Source organism: Alligator mississippiensis, chromosome 5 (assembly GCF_030867095.1).
Source record: "Alligator mississippiensis isolate rAllMis1 chromosome 5, rAllMis1, whole genome shotgun sequence".
NCBI classification, from domain to species: domain Eukaryota; kingdom Metazoa; phylum Chordata; order Crocodylia; family Alligatoridae; genus Alligator; species Alligator mississippiensis.
The window spans coordinates 69,336,830-69,349,390 of NC_081828.1; the positions used below are offsets into that span (position 1 = coordinate 69,336,830).

Consider the following 12,561-nt stretch of genomic DNA (forward strand, 5'->3'; position numbering starts at 1 on the left):
ATCCACTATAATCTCCAGATCCTTTTCTGTAGTAGTGCAGCCTAGTCAATTTTTCTCTACTTTAATATCTGTGGATTTGATTGGTCTTTTCCTATGCGTAGTACTTTGACATTAAACATGGATAAGTGCATCCTATTTATTTCAAAGCATTTTTCAACTTTATTAAGGTTATTTTGAATTCTAAAAATGTTTTTTAAGTGCTTGCTATCTATCCTGCAGGGTGTCATCCCCAGATTTACTAAATGTACACTTAATGACCTGGAGGATGGAATTAAGATATTGAACAGTACTTAACCCAGGGTTTTCTTTGGAATCCGATATGATATCTCCTTTCCATTTGAGTTACTGATAACTACTCTTTCAGTGCATTTATTAAGCCAGTTAGGCATCCTATAGTATAGTAGCTTTATCTTAATGGTGTTTCCTTAGCATCTTTATGAGAATGTCAGGATAAAACCTTACCAAAATGGAGTTCTAATACATCCATTGTATCCACAAGGCATGTCTTTAGAATCCTTACTTTTTTTAATATACAGCCTGCTTGTTTCATGTGTAGCTTCCATGATGTACTTTGTACCAGGTTTTTGCCCCAGACTTTGCCTCCCCATTCACATGTCCATGGCTTTAAATTAATCTCATTGAGCATAATGAATGACATCTATAAGTAACTGCTCATCACCGTGAATAAATGCTTCATAGTCATGCTCCAAATTATGGATCTAAGCTACAGTTTAATTTCATATTATTTTCAAAATTAAGTGGGAAGGGCTAAACTGATTAGAGCTAAATGTTAACTTTTTATAGAGCTTATTTAATACTAAATTTTATTCAAACTTGAAGTTGTCAGCTAATTGCACATTTAAAAACCATTTCCTGGGTAATTGTCACAATCTCTTGAGGCTGCAACATGGATAAAGTTACAATGAGCAATATGTCCTAATCACTAAGTAGTAAACAAATAAATTAGTTTGTTATCCACTAGGTGTCTGTGAGTAAATTAAACTTGACTTGCTTCTAATTGCAGAAATGTACTGAAAATGATGTAAGAACCTGCTGCCTTGCTGAAATAAAACAAACTGAAGAGAAATACACAGAAACTTTAGAATCAATAGAGAAGGTAAGGCAGTCAACTCTGTACTAGCAGAATAGCTATTTACATAGTAAATAACAGGCTGGAAAATATAAGTCAAGGTGTACCCTTTTCTTTGCAGTTTTTCATGGTGCCGCTGAAAAGGTTTCTGTCGGGTGCAGATTTTGATACGGTTTTCATCAACATTCCTGTAAGTAATTGTTTACTTAAGGAAAGAGGCAGGGGATTTGTATTTGTTTTTTTCGTGCAGTCAGACTAGAAATAACAGTGTACAAAAATCTTCCAAAGCATTTAAATATCTAGCTACTGTAAATCTTAGTAAAGAAAAGACCTTGTACCACATCTTTATTTCTGGAGTTAAATCAGCTGAGGATCTGACTTTAGCTACCCTGCAGTACGTAGAATCTGTTTAATCCTCTCTGTGTATAATAGAGAGACACGGATCATGGCTTGTGGCTAATACGGGAAAAGAATGACCGTCGTTCATGGGTTTGTGAATATCATTCATGGATTTCCATCAGTGTGGAGAACATTTATACAGCACTTTCATTTGCAGGAATACTATGAATGAATACAACTTTATATCAGCCAGGATTTCATTGATAGCTGGACATGTCACTGAAGGCAATTTAAAATCAACATAGTTTACATCTTTATACTCAGAATCTGATACTGGAAGCGATAAAGAAACTCCATGTAAAGTTTCTGGGATATTTCCCTTTCAGATAAAATGTTTGGAGGTTCCCTATGTGAATGACATACTTCAGGAAATCTCATTTACTTTCCAATCCAGAATAAAATGGCAGTTGCTTCTTTTTTTGGGTTAGAAATTCAGTAAATGTGTTATCATAAATATTATCCTTTTTAAGTGAAGACATCAAGCATCATTTCAAAACTCTTTTCATGCAAAAAGATAAAAGCTGCAAACTGTAAGTGTTCAAAATGTGCTTCTGAATGTCTGCAGCCTACTTCTTTGTGTGAGGGCAGTTTTGCACTGCTTTTCTGGCACCTTGCCATTCTAAAGTAGGTTAATTGGCCCAGGAAAATTCCCATGTTTCACCATATTTGCCCCAGTACTCGGGTCTTTATCTAGGCCAGAGGTAGACAGCCTTTTCTGGCTTCAGGCTGGAATGACCCACCCCAGGTCAGAGGCAGGCGGATGAGTGGTAAGACCCAGCTGCTGCCACTATTGTCTGTCTCCAGTGTCACAGGGAGGGTGCCTGCAGTTGGCACTTCTCCCTGAAGCAGCATGGCCACAGCACCCGTAGCCAAAGCCCTTACTATTGAAGTCCTACTTCTGTGTTCCAGATCAGTGGTTCTGCAGGCAGGTTCTGGCCTGTGGGCCATAGGTTGCCAACCTGTAATATAGGCCACTGAAATGCCAAATGCTCAATTTCAACCCCTTTGAATTTTTACACTTACTCCCAATGTATCTATGTGAGCTAGAAACCCTTATACAGTACTGCCTTCCCCTTGTCTTCCACTTCAGATGTGGTCTGATATATTCAACTTCTTCATCTGTGGTTCGCTTCCCACTCTGTCTAATCTACATAGCCTGTTATTTCATGTCCTCTTCCAGCTCTTGTCTCTATACCTTTCGTAAGAAGGGTTGTCTTTGCAGAGCATAGAAAACCAACCTACCATAAAACATGTATACAGGACCACAGATATAGTCTGCTGTGATTAATTCCCATATATGCTTCACTTGGTTAGCGTGTTTCCATCCTCTGCCTTTTCAGACATCTATCAATCCTGTATCTCCCATCAAAGAAGTGTTAATGAAACAGATAAGAGATGGAGGAAGAATGTAAACTAAAAATCAGCTGAAACTTTAGTACTTAGTTTCTTTTGTCTTGTGTTCCCTTTTCTTTGCTTTTGGACAGAAGCACTTGAAATGCCTTTCAAGACCTCCAAACACTGAGTGAGTGTACAGGCATTCACAGCCAAAGAAGGGTTAAATAAATAGCCAGAATACTTAAAAATAATCCTTAAAAAATGAGGATCATACCCGAGGCCGTTCCTGAAATGTTTGTAGCTTTAGGGAGGATGATGTGGGAAAGGGTTGTTTGGTCCTCTAACACAGTGGTTCTCAATCTTTTTTGTATCGGGACCCATCTGTGAACAATCCTGACCCAATGCCCCTGCCCTTGGACGCCAGTCTTCCCCCTGGAAGCATATGGGGCAGGGGATGGGTGTGTGGGGCAGGATGGGGTGTGTGGGGGGCCTGCGGGGCCCCCAAGCAGCCCCTTGCAGGCTGGAACTCTGCCAGCCTGCAAGGGAAAAGCCATGTTTTTCCATGTTTTTCTCCTTTAAAGAAGAATCTATTTTTTAAGTTTGTTCATGACCCTTTCATATATTCTTGCAACCCATTTTTGGGTTGCGACTCATGGGTTGAGAAACACTGCTCTAACATTCCACAGTGCTCTGCATTTCCCACCCCACTCCCTTCAGTGCTCTGATAGGGAGAGAGCAGGGTGGACAGCCAGTGAACTCTCTCCTGTGAGCCTGGCTGTCTTTGAGGATCTCTGAGGGCCAAGAGGCATGCAAATAATTGTTTTTTCCAGCTTTGGGGATGGAGATCAGGAATCCTTGCATGTTTACCGGTCTCCCTATTCCCGAGACCTAGAGACATCCATGGGGCTGGAGAGAACAATTTCTTCATGCCTTTTCGTGTCTGAAACCAGGAGACAGGAGGCAGAGTGTATAAGGTGGTGTTCATTGGCTGTCTGCCCCATGTTTCCTTTCCCTGGGGCAGGGGGCTGCAGGGAGTGGAGCCACTGGGCTGAGCAATCTTTTGTTGTGCCCCCTGGCTGGAGAGCTTGAACCCCGCAGTGGGAGGCTTCAAGTCTATCCATGGCCTGGAGGGCTTCAAATTTGAAATGCTCCAAATTGGAGTGGAATTTGGAATACTTCAAATGTATGTCTGTCCATGGCCTTTATCTGTAATGACATCTATTTAGCATGTAAAGATTTCAGGAACAAAGAGCTGGAATTCCTATTTACAAAGCCTCAATATAATTTGGTGCTATGTAAATAAATAGGAATTTTATACATAATACATGACCACAAAATTAATAAACTATTAGGAGCCCATGTGATAAATCTTTAACTGGTATTTTGTAAATGTCTAGGAATTCATTACGTTATTTGATAACATTTCAACAGTTTTTAAAAATGTGTTAAATGTCACAGTTCACACAGAATACAATTCCATTTAAATGATTATATTTTCAACATTCTTATGTTTAAGGTGGGATTCGGGTTTACTACTAGCTCCTAAAACTTGATGAAGGTTTCTGCTATCATTTAAAAAATGTAGGGGTCAAGTAGTCCAAAAATATCTACAAACTTCTGGTCTGCTTAAACCCTAGAAAGCTGCATGTGACTGCATTAGCTACTCAGGAAAAAAAGGCTTGAGTGCTGTCTAAGGCTGTTTAGAAAGAAGGAAGGAAGGAATGATTTAGTATAGTTACCCAAAAATGAACAGTAAACTAAGAGGCAGAGTGCTCATGCACTATCCTTCTGATGAAATAGATTTCTCTTTCTCATCTCCCCCTCTTCCCCCCCACGGCCTTCCCCCATCACTGTGTAAAAGAGGGCTTTAGGATGAGGTTTCTCTCCATGTGCAAATGGAAAAATCAGTGTAGGCCTCTGGGTCCATTCACTCATGCTAAAACATATTTTAATGACTAACAAGAAAATGTTGTCTTGACCAGTCTCCCAGTAAACATGCTAAGATGCTAAATTAGATTTCAGGGCACTGCATTCATTTGTTTCAGGGGGTTTGGGATAGGGAAGTTTGCATGGATTGAATGTATTATGGAAAGGTGTTCTACTTGGACTTGCAGTTTATGCAGGGCTGGCCTAGCACTTAGCACTAAGTGCTTACTTGGAACGAGAGTAACTGGGGTTCTGACTCTTATCCTTCTGAGGCTGCACATAGATATTGGGTGCCTGTACACGAGCGTGGAGGTTGCTCCGACTGCTGTAATTACAATGCACCAGACAGACTTGATTAATCCCATCATTTTACCATCAGACTTGATTAACCAGGTCTATGGGAGCATGGTAATTACCATGCTCCAGCAGCCTCTCATGTCTCATGTATCAACGTCCTCACTATTAAAAATGGTGGTGGGGGCGCTTGTTGAATGAATAGTTCAAGCATCCCCACCACCATTTTTAAGTGCAGGGATCCTGATGCATGAGATGCTGCAGCACTTTAATGAGAGTGGCTCTCGGAGATGTTCTAATTAAAGCTCCCTCCCTGCCTCCCATTCCCAGAGCATGTGTAAAAGTGCCTATTATGTTTAAGGAAATTTGCTAGAACAGTGAGAAGAGAAGGGAGAAATCCTTGGTGGATTTGTGTCCCTTTGGTTTCTCAGAAACTGAACCATATAGATATTTTGCAGCCATATAGATATTTTGCAGTAAAAAACAGAGAAGCTGATTGCACAAGGAACACGGGTTAGAAAGCAGAAAACCGAACAACAGATCAAACAAGGAACACAGGGCAGAGAGCAGAACGAGAGCAGACAGTTGGGCAGGGAGAAGGGCATCAGAGTGGCTCTTGAGGAATGTGTAAGGCTAACTTGTGGTAGGCCTGCTAAAGAGATTGGCCTATGCTGCCTTAGCCTTGGGCACCAAAGATGCATCCAGCGGGCGAGATCTGCCATTCAGAGACTATCATCTGGCCCCCAGTGATGCCCCTAGATCTGGAGTTGATCCATATACCACACACACTGGGCATAGGGTCTGGGATGCTTGCTACACATGGCACTCACTCTGGCTGACCCTAGATCTGCTTTGGGAACAGCACACACCCCACCTGGTCTGGGTCTCGTGCTGAATACAGCATCTTCCTGAGCTGGTCCAAGGTGTGCTGCATGCAAGACCTACTTCAGCTGGTTTGGAACTACAAAGCATGCACTGCCTTCCCTGGCTGCTCCAGGGCCATTGCCACATGCAGCATGGATCTGGGACTGGCTAGAGTGGGCACTGTGTGCAGTGCATGTCTTGGACTGGCCTTGCATGAGCCTTGCATGTGGCATTGTCCTGGATCAGTCAGCGCAGGCACTGAATGTGTTGGATCCAGCATGTGAGGGGAGGGATGGGGCCCCAGGTCTAGGCCCTGATTTGGCTTTCAGCGCTGTCCATGCACCATTTGTCTGGCCAGTAGACTGGCCCTGTGCCAATGCTCAGTCTGCTTCTGGCTGGGAAAGTTGGACGCTTCTGCCACCTTAGATCTTATTTTTTCCCTTCCTTGCCTCCCCAAACTATCTTATTTATGTCATTAAGTTAGCATTTGAGGCTCTACATGTCCAGCTGAGAATTTTGAGTAGGAGGAACTTTCAAGTGGCATAAAAACAGCTTTTCTTGGCTCCCCTAGCATCCATCAGCTTCTGATGTAGGGTATAATGTAGAGAACATGGCAGAACCCACGCTTGTAATACTTGCTGTTTGATCCTAGTCAAGACCATAGTTAGGTGCTCTCCCTTACACATGGGTATGTAGAGAGGCCAATTTCTCCACTAGATTGGGGAGCTTTAAGAAGCTTCTCAGCCTTGTCTGTTCCTGTGCTGATCTCTATGTAGGAATTCATCTTAACTTAATGTCCCTTCATTTCTTAAACATCTGCAATGTAATATAATACAAACTCACGACAACATTTCATTTGCAGGGCTTTCAGTGATTTTTATGCGTTATTTAATTGTGCAACATTAACCCTATATTAGTATTTTCATCTCAAAGCATTTATGCAATGCTGTCCAGTATACATTATTATCTTTGACTCTTTACCATTCTTATCTTGCATGAAGGGTTTTTATTTTTTTCAAATGGTAGAATACAGGTTTCTTATGCAGTGGTAAAAAACTGAAAATGTTAAAATTCCTGTTTGTCTTGAATCTTTCTCGAGCATCCTTGCCTTTTCCCTGAACCATTAGTTGCCTGTTGTATCAAGAAACTCATTATGATTGCAGTTAACTTAGCACCAGGCAATATCACTAATTGACCAATGTAATGTACAAAACTAATTTTTCACAGCTCAGGGACATGAGTCATTACTTTATCTTGTCACTAAAACATTTACTTGACTTGCTTAATTTTAAAATTATCATTATAAAATGAAGATGAATTAACAGTGCACATTTCAAGCTAGAATAAATTAGTCTTTGATAAGTAATTCTCTGAGTTCAGTTCCTCTTGTCATACTGTATGGAGTATCTGGTACTTCAAAGCAAAGCTTGAAATGAGCTCTTACTCATAAATGATGTGTTTTTTAGTTTATTGAAATAAATGGATTTATATAGAAATACTAATCTTCATTTACTCTTTATTTTGGAAGCTTTTATGATTCTGATTTTGTTTCAATATTTTTCTTATGTTGCTGTCTTCAAGGATTTGGTGAAAATCCACCGAAGTCTAATGCTGGACATTTGTGACTCCATTGTTAATAAAAATGACCAGAATTTGTATCAAGTTTTTATAAAGTACAAGGAAAGGTAATATTTATATACTAACTTTGATATATCTTAATAATAACTTGCACTGAATCCAATAAAGCATCTCTCTTCATTTAAGCATTTGTTTTATAAGGCAAACAAATAGTAAAGAATTGAATTCTTATGTTATGTAGTTAATATTTATAATGTGTTTTTGAACATGGAAAACACCATGAAAGTACTAAGTATTAATATTTTGTATGTTTTTTCCCCATGTATATTTTTTGCACTTGGTACCTTTACCATCATTTTGAACAAAACCAATCTGCAATACCACCTAAGCCATCTCAAATCCTCTACTAAGTTAAACAATACAGTTACAGACAGACTATAGCTTAAGAGGCGAAAAGGGCAAGAGAAGTGCAGTGAGGCATGAAAATACAGGAAAACCATTCTAAATGTCAGAAACAGGTGAGAAGATTGTTTGGAGGGAGAGAAGTTGAGGCAGGGTGGAGAGGAGAGCCCATAGTTTTGTTTACATTACACTCAAAAGTTTGACTCAGGCTTGTGTGTACATTTGTGGATTTAACCTAGGTAGCTTGTATACTGATATAGCTTTGAGTTTCATTGCAGTCTTACTGAGTATCTCCTTAGCTGTTTGGCTGGGTTTTCAGTCCCCACTGAGCTTTTGCTCCTCTACCTATGCTGTTATCAGTACTTGAGCTAGCTAATTTAAAGCTTACACAGATATGTCTACCCAAGCTTTGGTTGCACCTTATGCTGCAGTATAGGCATATCCCAGGTGAGCCCAAAGAAAATATTAAGAAAGTCACCTTTGAACTGGGAATTGAAAGTAATAGGCAACTAAGTTATTTATGGTGCAATTGAATTGCAGTCAACAGTATATTTGGGAGAAAGCAGGAAACAGAACAAAGTACTGGAACAAAGTACTGGAGAGCTTAGAGCTTTTTTTAGAGGGGAAGCAGTAGGGAAGGGAGTTGCCCTAGTCAGTCAGCAGAAGTAAAGGTAGAGAGGAACTCTTCAGTAGGGATGGGAGGCATTGGGAGAGTGATGGAGCAGGGTGATCAATGATGAAGGGAGGGTATAGTAAAGGGCGATTATTGGAAGGTTACAGAGGATGAGGGTACAGTGTACAAGGCAACAGGAGGACAGGGAGCTGTGTTTGAAGGTACTCCTCTTCTCTTCTCCAAGAAAAATCCTGAGAGGTGTATAACTTGAGGGAGCTGAGATGAAACTATACGTTACAAACTACTTTGTCAATGCAGGGGGAGGACAGATACTCCATTATCTATACTGCAGTATTGTTATTAAAATAATCGTGTTGAAACAGATGTGCAGGGCCAGTCAGTACAATTGCGTTAATAGTGACATACAGAATAAAAAGAAGATGATTAAGAGGTAGCAGAATAACAACACAAAACAAGAACTGAAGCTTGTGGTAACCTGGAAGAGAGAGCTTGTGGTTAAGAGAAGTCACCCTTAGAGATTTAGAGCAATTTGAGAGGAACAGAAAGAACTATTTTAAAAGGGAATAGAAGGTTCTTTGTATAAAGCCAGGTTCTTTTAAAGTAGTTTTGCAGAAATTGGCCAGCAAGCACCATGCTGATCTGATGGCTATTGAGAATTTCTTGAGTTTGTGTGTGTTAGCTATTATCTTGACCCAAAGGCTCACAGACTGTAACTCAATAGAAGCTGTTTAATCATTTTGTGAAACCTACTGTTGCTGTAAAAGAGTAGATATAATTAATCCAATGCTAATCCTATGTTACAGCATTTATTCATTACATCCTTTGAAATCTATCTCTTAACATTGTAAATACTAATGATTTTGTTCCATTAAGCAGCAGTTACCTTGTTTTACAACCTTATACAAGTGCTGTTTTATATCACAGCATATATGCATCATTGTTAATTTGAACTTGAAATGATCTGACAGTATTTTGACTGTGATGCATTAGTGATGGTCTGAAATGTTTTTGAAACATATCCTTGATTATATTCTGAGGGCAGTACTATGATGTGTGTGAAAGGGCAGATTCTACCCATGGGTACGTGGGCACAGATGCCACTGAGGGAAAACTGTTACCCATGTATTTGTTTGTATAGTGTGAGTAAGGATTTAACTGGAATAGCATCCCCTGTTTATTTTTTCCTGTTTTGGCTTAGACTTGTCATCTATGGGCAGTACTGCAGTCAAGTGGAGACAGCCATATCATGCTTAGACAGCATCTCCAAGACAAAAGAAGATGTTAAGTTGAAGCTAGAGGTACCAATATTTATCTTCGTGTTCATATAAGTAAATATACTGCTTCTCTGCTCCAGATACTAACCCAAAAGATACCTGTGATTAATGCAATCTATTCCAGTGTGTGGGTCTGAGTTTTTAATTTCCTTTCCCTTTTAATTGGAGTATCTGATGGGCTAAACTTGTCAGGCTGACACACAAAGTCTGGAATTTTGGACTCATTGATGTCAGTAGCATCATGATTTTATTTGGGAAATGTTTGTCAATGTAATTTCTTTATTTCCCCTGGAATCCAAATTGAGAGTGAAGTTAGTTGAGAAAATAGTTACAAATTAGATTGTTCCAGGCACACATCTGCACAAGGGATTTGTGAATTGCCCCACTTCAAGGACTCGAGGGGCTCGGTGTTTCCAAAGGCATGCTTTTAAAACCTAATGCATCCTCTGTGGTTTCAATTACTATTTTTGTTTATGTTGATAGTGTCTGATTCAAAACAATAAGGCTGCTAATTTGTTTTCTGTGCCTAAATATAGTATTTATTCTATGCTTATCACCTAGGGTGACTAATATGTAATAACGGAATCCAGTTCCAGATACTGAATTCTCTTAAAGATGGGAATATTCAAATATAGAATATATCTTCAGTCTGTATCACTGGTTGGTCTGTTTGTAGGCCTAATATTGTCATGTGGTCTGCCAGAGCCCAAGACTGGTTATCTTCCAGAAAGGCTGCAAGACCTTTTTACTTGGGTAGGTATTTAGCAAGCAAGTTAAGTTGGGAGATTTGTTTGGGGAGTTTTTGTTACGTAAGTATGTATCTTATTTAATATTTATTTTGCTTTTATAAGGTTTTTGTTTTTTGGTTTTTTTTTTTCCCCCTGTAAGGCACCCTGAGCCTTTTTTGGAAAAGGTATCATAGAAATCTACTCAGCCAATAAATATTTCTCCCCATTACAGTGATATTTAGTCATCTGAATATTTGAGACATCTGGCTGGCATTATATCAACTTTAAATTGAGTGGTGTTGAATTTGGTTCTTGTTTTTACAATAATCTTATTTTTACAATAATCTTATTTCAGTCTCTTTGTTTTTTAATTTAGGAATGTTCCAAGAGAGCTAATAATGGGAAATTCACATTGCGGGATCTCCTAGTGGTTCCTATGCAGAGAGTTCTAAAATATCATCTACTACTCCAGGTACTTTTATTTTTGAAATGTAGTGTTTGAGCACAAAGCTGTTCTAACTTATAATTAGAAGGTTGTTATAATGAGTATTTAGGCCTTTATCAAAGGGGAAGTGATTGACATATTTATAGACTTGAGCTGAGACTTGCTTGTCTTGAAGTCCAATCCAGTGCAGTGTAGGCTTTTCTGTGGTGATTATTCTTCACAGCTGAAGCATATCTGAAAAGAATACAATTAGTTCTTCAATATCTGAGCCTTTTCATTTATTGGTGTGTTTAAAATTGTTAGTGCTGCTGAGCTGTTGAGCATAGTGGTCTTGAAATGTATACGTTTACCCCCAGAAGACTGAGCTGAACAATACTAGATCATAGTCTAAAATGCTACCTAAATTATAATAAAGCCATATTTATTTTGAAATGCTTCTTTTTATAACCCACAAAACTTTGGCTTTCACAGTTAGTCCTATAATGAGGGTGCAGAGTCTTATAAATTTAATTTGATAGCTGTGCTAGGAGACTCATTAGTTCAGCTGCAAAGAAATATATTACTGTATTAGACTGTCAGCCCTGCTGATGCTTGTAAAATGTCATTTTAAAAAGAGCTGCTACTTGTATGTGAAGCATAATTTTGACTCTGCAGTGCGTTGTGTATATCCCATGTATTAAATTTCTTGAAATATATCTGTATAAATACAAGTCATCAATATTTTGATCAGCAGAAAATCAGGTGTAAAAAAACCCAAAATTGATGATAGAACTACTTTCTTGAAACATTTATGAGATCTGAACCATGGCAATGTTATCAAATTGTAGATTATGAAAAATATGATATATTATATTACTTGTATTTTAAAGTGTGAGGCATTATAACACCAAATGGAAAAGGAAGAGAAGTCCTTTTACATCTTTGCAAGTTCAGGGCCTCCACTAAAATTGCTAGAACAGCATATAAACATTTATTCTCTTGTTTTTCAGAAGCCTAGCAAGCTATTACATTAGTTAAAATGTATAATCTTAACACACAGTCAAGAATAAATAACTTATTTCCCTTTGGGATTTCTTTTTCTTTTCTTGTCTTTTTTTTTTGCTTTTAACTAGCCCATAATTTTCCAGGTTGCAAATGGCTTATGGGTTTTTTAAAGCTAGGAAATGGGTAAAAAATATTCTTGAACTATTTCCATATTATTTAAAAATATGTCATTTGAATTCAGGTCTGTAAAATAGTATATAAATGCAACTAGTCTTGAGTATAATGAGGTAGTCACTAGTTTTATATACTCCCACATTTTAGCTAAGATTTTATTGCCCAGCATATTCCTACTTGACCTTTGCAGACAAACTCAAGTTTTGGAATGTTGATTATCCACTTCATTGTTAGTAACATGAAAACCCAAAGCTGAAGTCAACAGGACTTTCAGCAGTAACTTGTACAGAGGGGAACTGATTGGGAGAGTTTAAGTTACTAAACAGAATGAGCTTTTAGGTTTATGAGAAAGCAGGGCTACAAGGCACCTCACAAAGTCACAGCATCACACTCAAGGCAGGATCATCCCTGACTAAAAGCATCCTTGCCAAGCA

At 38.8% G+C, this 12,561-nt stretch overlaps 1 protein-coding gene across 1 annotated transcript in view; it reads left to right on the top strand.

Annotated features, from left to right (window-relative positions):
- Positions 1 to 12,561, top strand: part of VAV3 (vav guanine nucleotide exchange factor 3) — a 318,958-nt gene that overhangs the window by 150,832 nt on the left and 155,565 nt on the right. The window contains exons 6-10 of the mRNA XM_019479355.2: positions 1,025 to 1,117; positions 1,212 to 1,280; positions 7,490 to 7,593; positions 9,721 to 9,820; positions 10,901 to 10,996. Coding sequence (XP_019334900.1) covers positions 1,025 to 1,117; positions 1,212 to 1,280; positions 7,490 to 7,593; positions 9,721 to 9,820; positions 10,901 to 10,996 — 462 coding nt within the window. The remainder of the gene's footprint in view (positions 1 to 1,024; positions 1,118 to 1,211; positions 1,281 to 7,489; positions 7,594 to 9,720; positions 9,821 to 10,900; positions 10,997 to 12,561) is intronic.